General features: G+C 39.7%; 1 protein-coding gene across 11 annotated transcripts in view; it reads right to left on the reverse strand.

The window, feature by feature from the left end:
• Nucleotides 1-21333, reverse strand: part of IL1RAP (interleukin 1 receptor accessory protein) — a 337672-nt gene that overhangs the window by 35550 nt on the left and 280789 nt on the right. For 10 of the 11 annotated variants that reach the window (XM_068281196.1, XM_068281194.1, XM_068281198.1 and 7 more), the window contains 5 exons: nucleotides 20198-20269; nucleotides 13086-13215; nucleotides 11509-11663; nucleotides 7350-7499; nucleotides 2958-3101 (listed from right to left, as the gene is read on the reverse strand). In XM_068281196.1, coding sequence (XP_068137297.1) covers nucleotides 2958-3101; nucleotides 7350-7499; nucleotides 11509-11663; nucleotides 13086-13215; nucleotides 20198-20269 — 651 coding nt within the window. The remainder of the gene's footprint in view (nucleotides 1-2957; nucleotides 3102-7349; nucleotides 7500-11508; nucleotides 11664-13085; nucleotides 13216-20197; nucleotides 20270-21333) is intronic. The other variant, XM_068281203.1, reaches the window with a different exon arrangement.

Here is a 21333-nt window from a genome sequence, read left to right on the forward strand (position 1 = left end):
AAGGAAACATATTAGTGTAGTTAAGCATTCCTTAAGTCTACTCGTAGTGTACCAGTGGTAAAAAAACAAAACAAAAAACAAACAGTATTCCTTTATATAAAAATGTTTATGCTTTGTAGTACTAAGCTCAATATGGAGATGGCATCAAAATTATCAAGTCGCTCCAAATAAAAACAAATTACATTGCTTATGTGCATTTAGGGTGCCGTTTCCACTAGTGCGGAACTCAAGGCCAAATGCACAGAGTTTCCGCACAGGGAAACTCTGCCATAGGGGATAATGCTGCTGCCTAAATCACTTGCCATAGCAATTCAGCCGACACTGCAGCCTTTTTCCATGCAAATGGCAGCGAATCCCATAGCCGTGCATGGCACGTCTTCCAGGATCAGTCTGCATACTCGCAGAACAGGAACTGCCACAGCGTGTCCCGTAGGACGTGCGGCGTCTAGTGTAAACAGGCCCTTAATGTTGTTCCTGTGCCTATGTATGCCTCAGCAAAAAACACTAAAGCAGGGGTACCCACGCTTTTTCGTCTCGCGGGCTACTTTAAAATTCACAGAGGCCAGGACATCTACCAACATTTCAAATGCTAACCTTAACGCCCCCCTCCATCTCCGTGTAGGTAGTTAGGGATAGGTGCCTTCAGTATAGGTTAGCTAGGTATATGTGCCTTCAGTATAGTTAGCTAGATAGCTACCTCAATTCGGCAGCTGAGGGAGTGCTCTGTTGGGCAAAGAGGCGGCGGGCAGCGTGCTTGGATGTAATGTGACCGGCGCCGCCCCCAGCCATGACTTCGCGCTACCTCTCTCCTCCCCTGCATCCCTATTGCAAGCAGCCGGCAGCAAAACTTGATGGGACACGGCCAAGTTCTACAGCTGCCGGCCGCAACATTTAATAGGGCGTGGCCATGAAGCCATGAACTACCGAGCAGGCGGTCGTGATCTACCGATAGATCGCGATCGACCTATTAGGCAGCCCTGCATTAAAGCAAACAACAAATCTAAAGTCTCTGCAGCCTGCTTAATGTGGATCTGAGATAATATGTGGAATCATTACTAATGGCTTCCTCACAAATTAAATTGTCAACTTTCCCCCTTGAAATGCACCCCCTCCCTCCCTCATTACCCTCTAATATAATTAGCATTTTCTCCTTGTGTCTCTAGCGTCATGACGCTCCAGGCTTCAAGATTGCAAATGCTCCTGGGAGCACCTCTCCCAGAATCGCAAAGCCACAAAAACACAAAAACAGAATGCATGTTGCATTTTTAAGATGGTGATAACCTGAATTTGATACAAGAACCCACAGAGATTTTCCACAGTAGGTGAGGTTTAGATAGTTAGTGCTGTTATACATTCTATCTATAATGCTGTGGGTGCAATATAGTCAAATATATTTTTTTAGCTCTTAAAGAGAACCTGAACTGAAAATAAAAAGTCAAAATAAACATACACAGGTCATACTTACCTCCCATGTAGTCTGCTTATCAATCTTTTTCTCCTCTCCTGCGCCCCATTTGTCCACTGTGATCGATGGAATTCTCCTTCCTCCATTTTGAAAATGGCCATTAGCCCCTAACAGCTTCCTGGTCAGCACTGTGTTAAACTGTTATATTGCCCACTTGAGCCATAGGGAAACATGGACATTACCTTGCACATTCAATTGTAACTGACAGCAGCTGATATATAACTGACAGCAACTGGTATATTTCAGTTCTGACAAAATCTTGTAAGAACTGGAAGGGATCACTGTAAGAAGAAAATGGTGAGCTTCTGAGAGGAACTGTTGGTGAGGTTAGTATGTAATATTCATTTGCAGCTACGTCATGTGTTTATTTTAAATAATTTTACTCAGTTCAGGATCCCTTTAAAAGAGGAGCTGTAACCAAGGTTTTAACTTCATTATAATCAGTAGCTGATACCACCTTTCCCATGAGAAATCTTTATGTTTTCTCGAACAGATCATCAGGGAAGTCTGTACTGCTGATATTGTGGTTAAAGCCCTCCCACGTGTGATGTCAGCACCTAGGTTCTGAAAATTTTTCGTCTGTGAACCTTGTTGCATTGTGGGAAATAACAGCTGTTCCCAACTGCCAGAAACCAGTTTCACCCTTTGTGCATATGTATAGCTATGAAAAAAAAATACATTTTAGCCTATCACAAGGTTAGTGGGTGTGGTTATAATTAATGGCAGTTGGTGCTGTCTGTTTTTTTCCCCCATGTCTGCCAGTGGTAAAGATGATTATGTGCAGGCTTGTGGATCAAACAACATGAACAAATTACATGTCGAATATCAATAATTTCTTGATCTCTGTTCTATTTTTTAACTTCTCATTTTGCAATGTATTCATTTATTTGTTTTCCCCTTTTTGCTAAAGTTCCTCAGTAACAATGCAGAGAAAATAACTTGGTCAGTTTTGCAGACTTTCTGCAGCACTACCTCTTGACCTAACCATTCCATCGCTACTAATACAGTATTTCTGTTTAAAATGAATGCTGTGTATGTATAAATTAAATTCATCACACTCTTATAAAAAGAGAAGTTTACTGTATGTTTTTATATCTTTTCTTAGGCTGGAATAGAACCACAAGGCAGTCTAGACAACTTCCTAAACTATTACATACATAGTCATTATACCAGATGGTCACAGCAACTAGGCATATGCTTCCATACTAAAAATAAGAACAAGTACTTACGAAGAATAACGGAATTGTCTTACACAGCCCTTGAGCGCAGTTAAAAATAGATGATGGGTCTGGTTTTCTGAAGCTTAATGAAAGGTCATTTTAAAGACTATGTGGCCATATTGCACTGTATTTAGAATTTGCTGTTTGGTCAGATAAACTTGTTACGATAGTTCTCACCAAATAAATAAATAGGGTAAATGCATAAAATCACACAAGCCAAAAATGCTTTAAAAAAAAATAAAACTAAAAAAAGAGAGAGAAATGCTACTTACTTCCACCGGGTAGGCTGTCTCTGTCAAAGATACACAATTTGTATCCAAATTCATTTTCCAGAACTCCTCTCAGGGTCACAAGAACAAATTCCTCTTCCTCTGCATTTCTTGCATAGGAAACATACACATCATACTCTTTTCCATCTGCCAAAATCACAGTGTCAATCAGATAAAATAATATATGGATAAAAAAAACCTTAACAATAAAATAAGGGCAAAGTTACTACAGGTTATCCTACAGTAGATTTTAAGACAATTTTATATTCCATCAGAAGTGAACAGATAATGGTTTTAGAATATTAATTTATTTCTTGTCATTAAACACATGTGTTTATGAAACTAATATGTCAAAGTGCTAAATCAATCAATGTTTGTATATGCTGAATTAATAAATACCCCCAATTAACAGGTCTGGAGCACCGTCGCCATTGCTGGGCAGTCATCTTCCTGAGTAAGCTGAATGTGCTCCAAACATGCCTCCAGCTGCTGAGAGGAGGTAGTAGAGAAGAGGGCAAGGCTGACAAACTGCATCAACCATGGCTGATCTTCATTATCCATCTTCTTTACAAACTGCCAAAACCAGATAATCTGCTTGCAGTTTCTGATGTAGTAGTAGCTGACAGGTCCACGTCTCGCATCACATTTGTACAAGTCGAATCAGTATCTCTTTCTAATCAAAATACTGCAGCCACTGTTGAAGGACCACCTCGTTAAAGCCATTCAGAAACACTTTGATCTTGTCTTCTGCACCTTGCAAAAACCTCAACTTGGTCATCAACCCAATTTATTCCTCTTTGTTCTCTTCAGTAACACCAATGTTGGATCCTTCAGGCTTAAGGTCATGAGGTATGACTCCCCAGAATCTCCATGTTCACAGAGTAGTACATCTTCACTTTACATTCTTCAATGTTATGGTCTCTGATCCATCTAATGATGGCCATACATGGTACAATTTTTTCATACAATCTTACCATTTCTATGTAATATAAGGGAACTACCTAAATTATCCTTTCAGTATATTCACTTATTTTACCCTTATACTACATAGAAATGGTAAGATTGTATGAAAAAATTGTACCATGTATGGCCACCATAAGAAAGTTATAGACTATGGGATATGCAGATTCTAGGGCTCATATCCTATTATATTTCCTCTTGAGTTTTCTCCAAGCAGACATTTTCAAACCTTACCAATAGAAGACCTTTAAAGTTCACAGCATGCAAGAAAGTACAACAAGTTTGATATTACTTTACCTACTTTTTAGTACTTTTTCAATTACAATTGACAGGTGGGGAACAGTTATTTTTTGATAAGATAAACAATTATTTCCTGGGAGAAACTTCAGAAGAGAATGTTGATTGGATAAGTGCCTAGGTATTTGATGGTTAATTGTTTGCTTAGCATGCACACATAGAAAGGTAAAGAGAAGCTGGTATAAATGAATTTACTCATACTTGTACAATTCTTCTATCTCTACATTTGTACTATCTCTATGGGCTTGATTCACAAAAGGGTGCTAACTTAGTTAGCACGCCTAAAAGCCCCTTAGCACGCCTAAAGCCCTTTAGGACGCGTAAAGTTTCGCACACTAAGTTTAGCGCCGCGCGCGAAATGTCGCGCCGGGTGCGACTAATACGTTGCACTGGGTGTGCCTAAAACGTTGCACCGGGTGAGACAGAAATGACGCACTATGCGGCGTTTCGGGCGCACCCGATGCAACGGTTTAGGCGCACCTAGTGCGACGTTTCGCACGCACCGCTAAACTTTGCTCGTGATCAATAAAAGCTTTGGGTGCTGCTTAAAACCCTACTTAGCACGCCTAAAGCTTTTAGGTGTGCTAACTTAGTTAACACCCTTTTGTGAATCAAGCCCTATGTTCCAAATATGCACATTGGGGCTGTCATAAAAAAGTAATGACAATATAGAGCTTGAGTCTTGCACAAAGCCATATCAATGAAGGGTCCAATGAAGCAGAAGAACAGGTGATCAGGGTTGATGATAGATGCTGGGTTGATCCGTAGACAACTGCTTTTGCAATGTTTTAACATTACGTCAGATTGAGAACTTCATGGAAGAGCAGGAAGAACCACTCTCTAGCCAGCCCTGTCTGTTGTCTATTGCCACCAAGCCCCCCCCCCACACACACACACCTCCAATAAGAAACAGGAGGCTTTTTCAGAGCCGTTCAGTCCAGCAATAAAGATGGCTGCCCGGAACCATGTTTTGGAAGGTGAAGCAGGCCAAAGCATTTGGCTTGTGGAAAAAATAAAACTGGTTAGGACAATGGAGAACTTGCTAACTGACACATGAAAATAAGGGGAATTACTGGGAATTGCTGTTTTACAGGGATAAAGTTATTAAGCAAGATCCTGGAAAATGACTGAGGATGATCCAAAGCTTAGGTTGATGGGTTGAAATGACCTTTTGGAAACATTATTGGTGAAACAGAATTGTTTCTCTTCTTTCTTGATTCCTGTAGAAATAAAGTTCTGTGGTCCATGTATTTCATATACACAGTTTGCATATGTAAAATTAAGATGGTGTGAAGGGTAAACTTTTTCTTGCAATTTTCAAATCTACCTAACCTAGTTAAGCCTCCCTTTACCTCATTCTCCACCGCACCCCACTTCCCTGGACACCCTTATGGTATTCTCTATATCCCTGTAACTTGTGTGAGAAATTTACATCTTCATAAATGAGGATATATAATTTATGAAGATGAAAATAATATAGCATTGCAGAACAGACATGCTAAACTGTATGTTTTTGACAGCCTGTTAAATTATGCATAATATTTTGATGAATTTTTGATGTGTGTACTGTTGTGAAATAAAAACTTTTGGATTAAAGTTTTAATTAAAAAAAATGCCAAACAAAAATCATTCTCTGAGGTTCTAATCTCTAATGTTATTCTTTTTAAGGGAGTCTGAAGTAATTTGGAGACTGCCATCTTCATTCTCTATTAAACAATGCCAGTTGCCTGACTCCTGTGCTCATGTTCTGCCTCTAATCCTATAAGTCACTGGCCCAGGATGAGCAAGCAGATCAGATGCTATGACTCCGGTCTGACTCTATTGGCTGCATGCTTGTGGCAAGTTTGAGTTGAAAACAACTAAAGCCTAAAGTCAGGGGGCACACTTTGCAGAACGGCATGCGGTTTTCAGTAGCGCAATACTGAAAATCGCATGCCGTTCTGCAAGATGCGCTCCCAACCTAAAGCTTAGCATGACAGCCAGGTAACTGGCATTGTTTATAATAGGATGAAGATAGCAGCCTCCGTATTTCTCTCACTTCAGGATTCTTTTGAAGTATCTAATCAATTAAAAAAGTGTTCATAGTTCAGCCTGCTTAAAGCGGTATAAAACCCTAACATAATATTCAATAAAAACATGTTTTCCTACTTTTTATATCCCATACAGTTATCATATTTGCTTTTGTGCATAAGTATTATTATTCATTTAGAAATTACAAGTTTCCAAAGTACACTTTTTAGCTCTGAGAGCTGACTTTGCATTTTATTCATAACTGTTTTTTTTTCATCTTGCAATATAAGCAGAAATGCTTTCTGACTGTCTGTCTGTGTTCTTGGGAGTCTGCAGTGTTAGAGAAGTGTTTGTTTACATTCCTCACTTGATACAATTAAACAAAAGATAACATTATCTCCAGTTCGGATGCGTCCAGCTTTCCGGCATTGAGCTTTTCTGTCCTGTGTTTAACCCTTTGAATGCTGTTCGAGTAAAAAAAAAAATGCTGGTACTTTATAATATGCTGTAAATAATGTTTTAGAGCAAAGAACAATTGCTGGGTTTCATACTGCTTTTTTTTTTTTTTAAAAAAAGTGTTTAACACATGGCATCCTTAAAGGCCTTGTTCACACGGGCGTCAGGAGTAGCAGCAGCTTGTATAGCCGATGTCAAATGCTTTTGTGCTACAGAGCAGAAAATAATTTGGCAGCCTTCATGGTGCATCCCATGGTTTGGATGTTGCATTGTGATTTGACCCCACAGAGGAACACAGAACAGCCGAACATTGCCGATCCTAGACACTGCAGGTAGCACCCAGGATGAGAGGAGGAGATCTACCATCACGTTTACACAAACAACAGGAAATGCCAGTACTATTGTTAGAAACAGCCACTTCCATTTACATGAATGGAAGCAACATTTGATCCCTTTAACCATTGCTTTCGTCGCACACTGGAAACACGTTTACCACACCTGAAGCATCTGTCTGAACCAGCCCTTACCCTTCACGTGTTTAATACAGGTTCTCTTTAAAAGAAGTCACATCTCCCTTTAAAAATAGATTTCAGTTATGAGATAATGTAATTGCATTGTGTTTTGTGTTACAAGCACACTATACAGACAATATAACTTAGAGCAGTATTTTACCTCCAATGGTTTCATCTGTGCCAAAGTGAGCTCTGTAGAAGAGGACCAATTCCAGCCAATATACATGGTACACGACAATGAAGCACACAACAAGAAATAGGGTGGCTCCCAGCCCGCATGCCAGCTCTGTGATGTATCGTGGAGTGCCAACTGCGCAAAAACATTGTCACAGTAATTGCCAAATTATTATGATGCACTTGACAGGCCTAAACTACAAAGCACATTCAGATTAACTGTCGAGCTGTCTCTATTGACTCGCTTATGCAGAAAAGAGCTGCCAGTAAAGATGTACTTTTGTCCATACAACACATGTCAATACATCTCGAACCGCATACATCGCCTACAAAAGCATAATTAAAGGCATTTCTAAGCACGTCAATTCCGATATTTACAACTAGGAAACAAGAATGAATTCATATATAATTCAACATTTATAACAAAAGCTGTTTAGAGCAACTCTGTATTCTGTGTGGCCATTTTATAATGACTTGTTGAAGTTGTTATCCAGTTTGATGTCAACAATTATTCAGCAGACAATCTAAAGAGGAAAATGGGACGCTGGACTTGACCAGCTTGCATTGCAGTAAGCAGAGTCAAGAGTTCACCAGCAGATTTACATAAAGTCCGATAATGGCCGGAAGGTCAAGTTATGTCAAGAGAGCAAATTCAAGAATACTGATCAGACTAGATCTTAGTCATTACATCGACTAGATGTACATCATCGCTGAATTATACCCAAAGCATGTAACAATATACCACATAGATCAAGACCCCAGACTCATTAAATGCTGAATACATTTTTTTCATAGCATAAAATAAATAGGAATTGACAAGCCACATACGTGACTGTTGTTGCCAAATGACTGAGGTTTGGATAATGCTGGGTTTTGACCAGCGGCACAGTAAGATGCACATACAAAGATTAAAGGGGCACTATGGCAAAAAATTGTAAAATTTAAAATATGTGCAAACATATACAAATGAGAAGTACGTTTTGTCCAGAGTAAAATGAGCCATAAATTACTTTTCTCCTATGTTGCTGTCACTTACAGTAGGCAGTAGAAATACCGCAGAAGCGACAGGATTTGGACTAGTCCATCTCTTCATGGGAGATTCTCAGGGATTTATTTATTTTCAAAAGCACTCAGTGAATGGCAATTGCTCTGTCCAACTATGTAGCGAGCAGGGAAGCTGGCCAGCATCATTGTTTAAATCCTTTGTAGGCCCAGTGCACACCAAAACCGCTAGCAGATCGTCAAAACGCTAGCGGTTTTGGGAGCAGAGAGCAGATATTTGGCCGGGTGCACACCAAGCGGATTTTGTATGCGATCCACCAGCCGTATCAGCCAGTGAAAACACTTGGCTATTGTATTTCAATGTGTGGTGCACACCGGCGGTTTGAGTTTTTTTAGCAAACCGCAAACGCGCAGCAGGAGGCGCGTTTGCGGCTTGGCAAAAACCTCAAACCGCCGGTGTGCACCATCCCACTGCAATACATTAGCCAAGCATTTTTCCAGGCGGATGCGGCCGTCGGATCGCTCCAAAAACCGCTCGGTGTGCACTGGGCCTTAGTGAATATCTTTATAAAGTATAAAAGCCTTGCTGATAATCCCCTATGAAGACATGGACTAGCCCAAAACCTGTCGTTTCTATCAGATTTCTACTACCTACTGTTAATGACAGGAACATAGAAGAAAAGTAATTTATGGCTCTTTTACTCTGGAAAAAACATACTTCTTGTTTGACTATGTTTGCATATATTTTACATTTTACAATTTTTCGCCACAGTGCCCCTTTAAAGTGGATGTCAAACTATGACTATAGTCACATTTAAAAAAATATTCACATATGTTCCAAGGGAAAAGTAGATTTCATTTTTTTCTTAAGAACTCGGACATTTCCTTTAAAGGAATGGCTGGTCATCCTACCTAATAATATACAAGCGTCCCTGCATCCTGTCCCTGTGTCAGTGCTTTTGCGCTACTGCGGCCGAGCGGACGGGCGTGCGCCCGCACGCATTAAGCAGGCGGGTGCGTGGCGGTGACAGACCGAGAGCCCGTTTTTAAGCTTAGGTCACTAGTAATTAGATAAAACAGTCCACACACACATTTTTTTCAAATGAGTATTTACTGCCTAAAGTCTCTTATGACCATCTACTGCAGGATTGCTGCACTTCTCATTTGAATTCAGTGTACCATTCTTAATTTATAGCCACGAATGAGATGAGTTGGTCCTTGCTTAGTACATATAATTATTTTCTCTTGCATACGGTTTTTGTTTATAAATACTTCCTTTCTGCCTTTTCATAAAAAAAATTGATAAGAAAAAGAAGATGATTCGTTTTATTTATAATGACAAACAGATAAGGTTTTGGCAAAAAGTGACAGGTAGAAAACATTAGGTTTTGGGGTCTGGAGAAGTGGCTTGTTTTGAAAAGATGAGAAAAATGTAAAGGAAAATTGTGTCTTGGCTTGATCTCATATCTGCAATGTTCTACATACGGTACCTAAATAACATAGTTTCACTAATGTACATTGTCATCTAACGTTGCTGGTCAGAACAGTGTTGTGTTTCATGAGGGCAGCCATCTTGTTTTCTGAAAATTTAGCTGTAGAGAATATCTTTTCAAATACATCTCTAATTCCCACGCTGGCCATACATGTATCAATTTTTCAGAGCAATTCTTAGCAGATTCCATCATTCGATCCCTTTGATCGAAGCATATATTGCTTCAATATATCTGATCAATGCAATTTTATATCTGATCAATGCAATTTAGATCCATTTTGGGCAGATTATTGATCAAATTTCTGATAGGTAGGATCAGTAGGGGATCAATGGCCCATAGAGTTGCACTGCATTGAAGAGTACAACACTTGTGGCTCAATAGGGTTCTGCTGAAATCTATTAAAATTAAGTTTGCCATGTAGGGTAGGTATTAATCGCTATCTGATTGAATTGCAATCGGATAGGGATTGATCAACCTGAAATATATTGGGACATAACTGACCTTAAATTTTCCAGATCACCCTTGTATAAGAGGCACATGATACAGAAGCAGCCATGCACACCAACCACAGTCACTATAGAGGACAATTACATTAAAAGAGAAGGAGCAATCACGCATTAAAAAAAAATTCACACACACACACTGAGCCGATTGAACCAATCATACTTTGCTCAGATGCAGGTAATGGTTGTAGAATTTCCAGAATGCAAGATGGCAACCTTCATGGCATACAAACAATACACTCTGTGGCCATGGCCATCTAGGATAAATGGCAATGCGAATTAGTGAAACAATGTTACCAAAAAGAGGATTGATTCACAAAAGAGCATTGCTGCGAGTGCGACAGCGCGAGTTAAAAACATCCTAGGAGCGATATGCACACGACGCACGGTCGTGCAGTGTAGCATGCTTACATAGCAACATGCGCTCCTTGAGGCCGTGATACTTCGCTAGTGTGGCTGCTACTATGTTAATAGTTACTATACCTCACAGCAACAGCCAGAGTGCGCATTGCTATGTAAGCAGCGTGTGTAGCTAATGAAGGCTTGCTACGTTGCACGACCCTGCGTAGAGTGCATAGCGCTCCTAGGTTGTTTTTAACTCATGCTGCTGCAGCAGCGCTCTTTGGTGAATCAAGCCCTAAGTCCTTTACTTTAGGTTTGCTTTACATATCACTAAACAGCAAAGGGCAAATATAAAATAGTAAACTGCATGGTAAAAAAGTGAATGGAGAACTATGAGGAGTACAAAGGCTATAACAAAGGCAAATGTGTACATTGCTGCCAGGTAACAGAGTTTAAATATTCACGTTAAAATGAAGGCTGACAAACATATGGTGTTTTGGTTTCCTACAACTACTTTACAATACATTAAAAAAAGAGACAACTATTTCTATAGTGCTGATCAGGGATGATCAATGAGATGCAAAAGTTATGCTAATTTATGCAGTTTTGGAATGACTGGATCAAATTTCAAGCTACATAAATAGGCATATAATTAGTATGAGTTTGGAATTACTAGCATATCATTGACCACAGCTTGATTTTTAAACAAGTTATATTTACATCTTTTAACTTGATAATTTTTCGGATAAACCTAAAGAAACAAAGCATATGAGTTTTTGGTTTGTAGTTTGCTTATCATTGTCACCTTTCTCTTTGACGAGTGCTCGCCTGGAGACAAGCCCCAAACGGTTTTCAGCTGAACAGGTATAGTTGTTTTTGAGTTCATCTGGTCTTACATTTTTGATGTAGAGAGTCTTGACTATGGTTTTGGCTCCAGGTTTATTCTCATCCAACTTCTCACTACAAAATAAATTAAGAGACGCATCACTCTCATTTTTGGATACACGATAATCAAGCAAGCAGAAAATCACTTGGGGGTTAACCTGTTCCAACCCCATGGCAGACATTGGCTTTTTCCTGTACAGGCCCAATGCTGTACATAGTCTGACATAGGAAAAGTGGCTGCTGCTAAGTGGCGTGGTTGCCAGATAAAATCTGGCACAGCATCAGCCTCTTGAGTTTGAAGTGTCAAACTTAATCTAACACTTTGATCACCACCAGCCCCATCCTCCGCCGCTGCACCACATAATGTGGGCACATTTAGGCTTGGTGTAGGGTGCCGCTGTCGGATTTGGCTTGGCAAGGCATCAGCCTATGTCGATCAAACTGTCAGACCAATAATTTTATCTCCTCTAGCACACGTTCATGCAAGGGGGTGGTGTTACAGTGTGAATTAACTCCCCCTCTCCTATTGCCATGCATAACATTTGCATGAAAAAAATCCATCAATTAGAATTATTAGCATCTCATTGACCATAAGGACTATATAAATAGTGGTGTTGGGTAGGACAGCTACAAAAAAAAAAAAAAAAAAGGGAGGGAGGGCATGCAAATATGGGGCAAGATTTGTTAAAATGCAAAAGGGATATCTTACAGTACAGATGGAAGCATACCTGCCGAAGTGAACACAGATTTGAGTGAGTTATGTCTCGTACCCACGACACAACTTTTGGATTTTTTTCCTTGACTGTCATTTGTTTTTTGCAATGAGTGATATTTTCTGTGATACTACAATGTGGGTCCGTGCGATAAAATGAACAAAGTTTTGCAACATATGGAGATTATATCTGCCGCAGCAGATCGGATCTTTAAGATACCAAGCGATTACCGAGCAAAGTGCCACAATCGTTTCTCCTCTAGTTAGCACCTGTTCTATACCGTCTCTTCCATGAGGATACCTCAATGCAGTGGAAGAGTCTAGTATGGAAACTCTGCGCACAAACTGTTTTTGGAAGCCAACATCCTCCATTTTGTTGCATCTGTTTTGAATGCAAGTTAAGAAACCTGCCCATATTTAGGCTCTGCACATCCATGCAGTTGGTCAATCAGATGCAGCCTGCCTTGGGAGTTGCTACCTCCTCCTGTTGTATAGAAATGTAAGTTTCTTATGGCTAGTTGCATCCATGTGCTATTCCAGTTTGCATTCCATTCTAATCTGAGATTTGTGTACTATTGTGTTATGTGAATAACATGGAGAACAAAATCCCCCTGGGCACAATCTACGAGAGGCAATTATACAAACATCTTGTTCTAGAAGTGCTTTGTGCTGCTGGTTCCCATTGAGTTTGTGACCTGCCTGCAGGCAATCACCAGCACCAGTTTCGCACACATATCCTTAAGGAAGCTTCTTACTAATTTATGGTATCAATTATTGTGAATTACCTTGTATTTATGTGTATTCTCATGTCAGTAAAGTCTTCTGGATTCTTCCCATCCACTGTCCACCAAATATTATTCTGGGAGTTATTGACATATGAGAAATCGACAACACAGGGTAGACTCATGTCCTCTCCTAAACAGAAATGTCAGCATATGCAATGAACACACCAAAGACAAAAACATCACCATCATAAGGCATCTTAACATTGTGTCACAATTCAAATATGTGAACATTCCTTAGCTGGTCATGGGGTTTAATTGCACACACTGCAAATAAAATAACCTTTTCAGAGCTTCTTAGCTCACAGAAGTCATGCATAATTATCTGGAGAGCTATTAATAACCCTGCAATGCTCCATGCTCTACACAAGAAAAAGTATTAGCGCTCTACAGTTTTTGCCCCCCCCCCCAAAAAAAGGCTCTGAAACTGGAAGCTGGAATACAAGTGTTCTGGAGCCAGCATGACAGGCTCGATTACCATTCTGAGCAGCAGGCATTGTAAAAGCCCATTTCTACCATGTGGAACTTTCCAATCTGGGTACTTGGAACCCCCCTTTCTGTTCCTGGCAGGGAACATTTGTATGGCTTTATTAAATAATCAAAAAATAATTCCAAAGGGTAAGTTATGGCAACACATCCAACACAAGTGAAGCCAGGGTGAAATTGCTGGGAGGGTGGAGAGGTCAGAAAGGCTGGCGGGTGTCCTATAGTCCCTACAAAGAAAAACAAAGGCTGAATTCAAAAACACCTTTCCTACTCCGAGCACACTAAGTGACTGACAGCTAAGCTGGATTGGATTTGGAATAGGAGCTGCAATAGCAGATCTTTGTTGAAAGAAGCTTTCCAGTCTGCTTAAAATGGAAGTGGAACAAGAATCCCAACTTTCCATGTAGAAAATCTATGATGGTTTGGTATCAACTCCCACTTCCTAAGTGACATTGGAAACTGCAGCTTACGGTTTGTCATCTGCTACAGAGAACCAAGTACATGCAGTCAGCAAATATGACCAATTAGATGCAAATTTGGTTGCAATTACTTTACTGAAATTGCACCAATCAAAATCAATTGTAGCGGCATTTGATTGGCCTATTTATATCTCTATATAAGCACAACCATATTAGTATCAACTTGGGAAAAAAAATGCAATTCATTGATTATCTCTGGCAGTCAGATTTTAGAGCAGCAGATCCAAAAGGCAAGAAATGTCTGCCACTATAGTCTTTTAATGGCAGCAATATACATCACAAAGTGCATTGGTACAATGAAAAAACAAAGGAACGGTGTAATGAAAAAAGTTTACACATCTAGTGCATATTTGTGCAATAAAAACATACTTGTAGTCCGTGCTGTAGCTGGATGGTGAGGAAGCAGCTGTGAGTGCCAGAGGGTACACGGCCTAAAGACTTTAGAGCAGGCAAGGAGTCTCTGTAGACCGCCAAGTTAATATGTAATATAAATGGTTAACTTTTAGAGGTCAGCCTCTTAAATTATTCTTAATATTGATGAATAAAGAGCCAACATATTCCGTGGTGCTACAAAATATCTGCCCCATGATGGAACCCAGAGGTTAATTTTATTTACCTTTATTTGAACTATACATATAAATAATAATAATACTACTGATAATTTCTTTAAGTTCATGGTGGAACTTCTAAAGACGTGTGAGTGGCAATTGCGTATGCTACCAGATTCAAGCTTTCACTATTCTGGAGGTCTATGCATACATTTTAAGTGAAATTACCAATCATCTACAGACTACATCACTGTATGCACACAAAGTTACTTGCAACTAAAAGTTTTTCATATCTGATGCCTTAGTGTACTCTGCCAAAGACAGTGTGATAACAAAATTGCTACTTTGGTAGGTCATGTTGTCACTCTGCCCTTGTTTCTCACAAACTTGAGCATGACTGGAGCATACCTTTATGTTTACATAACAATAGTCAGGCTGGGAACAAGGGCTCTTACTTTATTTTGGCCTGTCAATAATTAAAAAAATAGGTTCATATTTTGCACTATTGTGGCTTAAGAAAAAAACAAAAACAAAAACAAAAAACGATGTCTTATTACCAGCAGGTTTACTTAACTGTGAACCTATTTCACCCCTTCATTTGTTCTTGCTGTGCAGAGTAGACTATAATGCAGAACATGAAGTAAACAAATGCATTTAGCAGCTGACACATTGTATCTCCCTTATTCTAATTGCCGTTTTTCTCAATAACAGGTAATGACAAGCACACTTTCATGATAAATTAACATATTTTATGCCGAGCTTCAAACGAGAATATGCCCTAGCCATGACCTGTTACTGCTACCTTCTCTCATAAAATATTCTCATGCATGACTTCAAAACATTTCTGGTATTCCTTGAAATTCACCAGACTGCTTAGTGATTGATTCTAGCTGCTGTGATTTCTCAGTTTCTTTCACTTAAAAGCTTAAAGTGGCCCTTAAGCCAAAAAAAAAAAAAAAAAAAAAAAAAGTTTTACTCACCTGGGGCTTCCAATAGCCCCCTGTAGCCGTCCGGTGCCCTCCCCGTGTCCCTCCGATCATCCTGTCCCCGCCGGCGGCCACTTCCGGTTTCGCCGTCAGCCGCCGACAGGCTGGGAACGCGAGTGATTCTTCGCGATCCCAGCCACAATAGCTCACTCTATGCTGCTATAGCAGCCCTCTATGCTTTTGTTGCCCCACGGATCCAAATGCCATGGGCTGATATGCACCATAACTGCAGTGACCACCGGCAAACATCAGGCAATATTTTGCACAAATGCAATGTTGAACATAACTGTCATCTGATACAATTATAGTACTTAAACAAATGTAATCCCTATTTTTTTTCTTATTTCTTATATTAAATTTAATAAAAAATTACAGCTAGTAAATTTGGGCTAGCACAAGTGGGCAACCTGGCGAACTAACATGCAATTTCAATAAAATAAGTGCCAATTACTGATTCATAGAGAGCAGGTCTTTGCGCTTGGCAAATGCAATAGTGTAGGAGGCATAAGCCACGGTTGACTAATCATCCCTTTAAATACTGACATGCAGGTTCTGGGGCTACTTACATAAAATCAGTGCCTAAACTTGCCTCAAGACCTGTTTAATTCATATGTGACCATAAATAAAAGGATGAGTTGGCAACAGTGGAATAAGCCATATGATTATTTACAGATTCCATGGATTATCAAATCAGGCCTAGTCTCCTTCAGTCATTACGTATGAATGAGCCAAAATTTAGGTGGTCTATTTGATACACATACAAAAGAAAAAAAAAGTAGCACCGTGCCGGTGTCTCACCATCTACAGCAAGTCCCTATTGGCAGATCTGGAGGGCGAAGCTTTCTTATCTCTGCCAATAGTGGCTTTCTCTCAAGTAACCTGGCATTAGTGGAGTTTCCAATGCATCCTCCAGTGGCCCTGCTGCTATAGACTAATAATGAAGGTGCACTGTAGCATTCACATAGATCTCAGTGATAGTGGACCGCCAGACAGAACACCAGAAACACAAAATAAATCTACATCGGATTTGCTGTGAACAGGCTGCAACTGGTGATAAGGTGAAGATCTCACTTTCTTTCGCCTTCAGGATCTGCTTGTAAGAATAAGCTGTTAAAAGGAAAACCTGTAGGGCAGTGCTACAGAGAAGTGCTATTCAGAAGAATGTATTTGTGTTGATATGGCTTTTTAATAAACGAATATATATACTCAGAGACTGTAGTCAGTAGACTAAATAGATGTAAAGGATGCCACAAGCTGCAGGCGTAGGAAGACAATGAATTCAGCTAAGTCGATCCAGTGACAACTGACAGGTATGTACAGTGCTGCCCATAACTATTCATACTCCTGGCAAATTTCGACTTTACTTTTAGTCAACCAGCATTCAACTTTTATTTTTAAATGTACTTTTATTCAACCAGCATGTAATTTTTTGATGGTAAATGACATAAGTGTCTCCCAAAAGATAATAAGATGATGTACTAGAGGCATTATTGTGGAAAAAAAAATAAACACTTCAGCTTTTATTTACATTTGAGCAAAAAGTGTCCAGTCCAAAATTATTCATACCCTTCACAAACTGTCACAGTCTGTAGGAAAATCCAAAGTTTTATACCATTCCAAATAGTCCAAGCTGTTCTAAAATTCGGAACAGCGGTTTCAACTCAACAGGTGAAAAACAGCAGCTCTCTGCAGTTGGTTTGTGGACAGTCATGGCTAAGACAAAGGAGCTCAGTGAGGACCTGCGGCTGTGCATTGTGGCTGCTCACAAGTCGGGAAAGGGCTACAAGGCCATTTCTAAATGCTTTCAAGTTCCAGCGGCTACAGTGAAAAGTATTATTTAAAAAATACAAGATGTTCCGCACTGTGGAAAATCTCAGAGGACGTGCTTGGAAGCCAAAAGTGACACCTGTGCTGGCCAGGAGGATAGGGAGAGAGGTGAAAACAAATCCGAGGATCGCCACCAAGGCCATCCTGGTAAATCTAGGCTCTGCTGGTGGCAATGTCTCACGGCAAACAATCCAATGGACACTGCACACTGATGTTCCACTGATGCAGAACAAGGACACCACTTCTCCAGATAAGGCACACAAAAGCTCGCTTGGCCTTTGCAAATGCTCAGCTGGACAAAGAAGAAGACTTCTGGACTTCTATATTATAGACAGATGAAACAAAAATTGAATTGTTTGGTCACAATGATGTTTCCTTCATTTGGCGTAAAAAAAGGAGAAGCCTTCAACCCAAAGAACGCCATGCCCACGGTCAAACATGGTGGTGGGAACCTAATGCTTTGGGGGTGTTTTTCAGCCAATGGACCAGGGAACCTAATCACAATAAACGGCACCATGACAAAAGAAAAATACATGAGGATTCTCAATGACAACATCAGGCAGTCTGCAGAGAAACCTGGCCTTGGGCAACATTTCAATAAAGGCTTTTTTATTCTCAAAATTTGCCAGGAGTATGAATAATTATGGGCAGCACTGTACATACCTGTCTATCACTGGATCCACTTAGCCCAATGAATAATTATGGACTGGACACTTTTTGCTCAAATGTAAACAAAAGCTTTAGAATTTTTTTTTTTTTTCCAAAATACTGCCTCAATTCACTAAGCTTATTTCCTGTCTTTAATAAAGTTTCTAGAGTTATCACCATGGTGATGAGGCATGTAGTATTCAGGAAACATTTTACCTCAGGCAAACCTAAAGTTAACTCTTCTGTCTTTAAATTAACTCTTCAATCCTTAAAATAACTCCAGAATTCTAAAGTTAAAGACAGGCTGTTAATTAACTGTGTGTGAAAATATCTACAGGAGAGGTAACTTAAGGGGCTTGATTCACAAAGCGGTGCAAAGTGTTTGCACGCCAGTGAAAAGCCCCTTATCACGCCTAAACTCACTTTAGGCATGATAAGAAGCAACTCGCGCGAGTTTTGCGCGCGCAACCGCTTCGCGCGAAGCTCCTATTAAGCCCTATGGGACTTTGCGCGCGCACGTACGTACGTGCGTACGCGCGGAAACTTCGCGCGAGTTAGAGCAAAAATCGGTGATAACTCAGTGGTGCAAAGGTTATCACGCCTAAAGTCTTTTAGGCGTGATAACTGGGTTATCACCGCTTTGTGAATCGAGGCCAAGGAATGAAGAGATAAGATAACTCTCTCACTGTGTGGTGGCAAGTTATCGCTTGCCTTATTATCTCCAGCATGATCTTAGTGAATTGAGGCCATTGTCAAAATTTGCCAGGGCTATGAATAATTATGGGCAGCACTGTATGCTATACATACCTGCCCTCCTCTCCACCCATGCTGCTGCAGATTGGAGGGTAGAGTCCCCCTTTAGATTAAGAGCTTATCTAAAGACTTGAACAGATGGCAATGTTTTCGTGTACTCTCAATGCGCTTCACTATATAATTGAGAGAAATAAATTAACAAAATATAGCAGAATATTCAGTAGTTTAAAGACATCCAATAATCACCATTACAACTGAATTACCCATACAGATCCCCATTGAATAATTAAGCAAAACACAAAGGCAGAGATTTTGAGAGTGCTGCGTAGTTTTATAATTTCACTTTGTATTCCTGCAGACTGTTCGATGTCTAGCATCTGCAAACAATCCATATGTGTACAATTTACATTAGCAGTTACACCTAATTAAGCAAACATGTATATTTTGCTTGGATATATCTTGACAGTTTGTAGTGCTCCCCAATAAATTTCAGATCCAGGTTTGGAAGATACTTACTAAACTTACTATACTACAATACAAAGCTAACGTCTGGACAGCATCAGTCAGAACAATAGATCAGTTCTGTAGACCACCTAGATAGGTGGAAAGGCCTACTAGCGAGCTTTGCTTGACTTATCCATGTTTGAATTGATTTCCTGCTGAGTTGTGAATCACAATCGATGTAAGAATCTTCTTATAATAAATGCATACTTGTTTGAACATATGACAAACACATACTCCCTAATTTACATATTACTCAGCAGGGGTGAAGAACACACAAAAACCTGCTAATGCCTTTTTTACTTCACATCCTAGCATAGAGCCTTTCTTTAAAGAGACACTGAAGCGAGAAAAAAATATATAATATAATGATCTGTATGTGTAGTACAGCTAAGAAATAAAACATTAGGAGCAGAGACATAAGTCTAATATTGTTTACAGTGCAGGAAGAGTTAAGAAACTCCAGTTATCTATGCAAAAGAGCCATTGAGCTCTACGACTTTCAAAGTCGCAGAGAGCTCTGTCTTCTGAAGCTTTTATCTCAACTGTCAGTCGCTGTATTTTCTTTTTCTCTCCAAAGGGCAGGTCAATAGTTCACTAGCCTGCTCTGTAAAATCATTTAGAAAGCAGAGTAGTGTGTAAACTGCAAATATTCGAGAATGATTCAATGTTATAAAAAACACTATATAACTGAAAATAAAAATATAATATTTTCTTTGTTACGAATGTTCTAGTAATTATCCTTACTACACATACAATTCATTATATCATTTTATTTTTGCTTCAGTGTCTTTTTAAGAACATTGGGTATAAACAGTCACATATACAATTACAATACAGCAGTGTAGAGAATACCAATATCGTGGAAGGAAGGATGTTCAACATACCTGGAGCATATTCTAAAGTAACTTTATCATTTGGAGTTGTCATTACAGGTGGCTCCTCATACCTGGGAGAAGCTGAAAATATAAAAGTAAAGTAGTAAACACAAAGTAAAATCAAAAGTTTTTCTGCTATACAGCATTGCCAGCTCTATAGATGCTGCTTTGTAGCCTTTTTAAACACAAATATGGTGACTAATTAGCAATATATGTAATCCATCTACATTTTGTCATTCCTTCTCTTCATCCTGTTGTTCTTCCCTGCCTAAACATCAAAACCCCACCTCAAACTCCCAGAATCCTCTCAGGCTTGGTTCACACTGTAAGTGCTTGAGGTATTTTGATGGAACAGGTAATAGACTTAAAACAGATTGGTCCAAGATTGAGATGATTCACTTGCATTTGTCTCCATTGTGTTACTGCAACTAGCAAATCAACCCCTATAATTTATTCGGAAACAGTGGGCGAGAATTGGAGAAAAAAAAATGTATGGTAATGCAGGCGAACACGCTGAAACCAGCACAGGAGATTTGGGCGCAGCCGGCGCCACCATAGGCCGTAATAGGAATTAAGGCTATAGCAGGCACAGGAAGTAACTTCAGCGGTGTCAGAAGCCGAAACCGGAAGCCAAATTATTTCATTCCCCACTATACATGGCGGTCTGGATAGTGGGGAATGAAATAATGCCTCCAGTGCCGTTATCTTTCATACGCAATGCAGGTAAGCAAGTTTTGTTTCAATTTTAATTGGAAGTGCACACGACAACGTTCCTTTAGAGGAACTTCATGCTCCACTCCATCTTGGTTGCCATGAGGAAAGAGAGAGATTGGAAAGCTCAGGCAGCATTTCTTTGGTTTTTGTGGCATTAAAAATGGAAACAAAATGTATACAGTACTTTAGTTAAAAATGTCCACTAGACAGTATTTTAGCGTGGAGGAAATACCTATGACAAGGCCCACCCAAATTACAATAAGGAAGACGCTGCATCTAAAAAAAAAAAAAAGATTACGGTTATAAACTAAGAACTGTAATCTGCATTCCATGCCCAGTCCATTTAATGGCTTGCACTGCATACATTGGATGACTGTACTGTTGTCATTTGATGTCACAGAATGGGCAATGGAAACAGAAAACAGATTCCT

This window comes from Hyperolius riggenbachi, chromosome 4, assembly GCF_040937935.1.
Source record: "Hyperolius riggenbachi isolate aHypRig1 chromosome 4, aHypRig1.pri, whole genome shotgun sequence".
NCBI lineage: Eukaryota > Metazoa > Chordata > Amphibia > Anura > Hyperoliidae > Hyperolius > Hyperolius riggenbachi.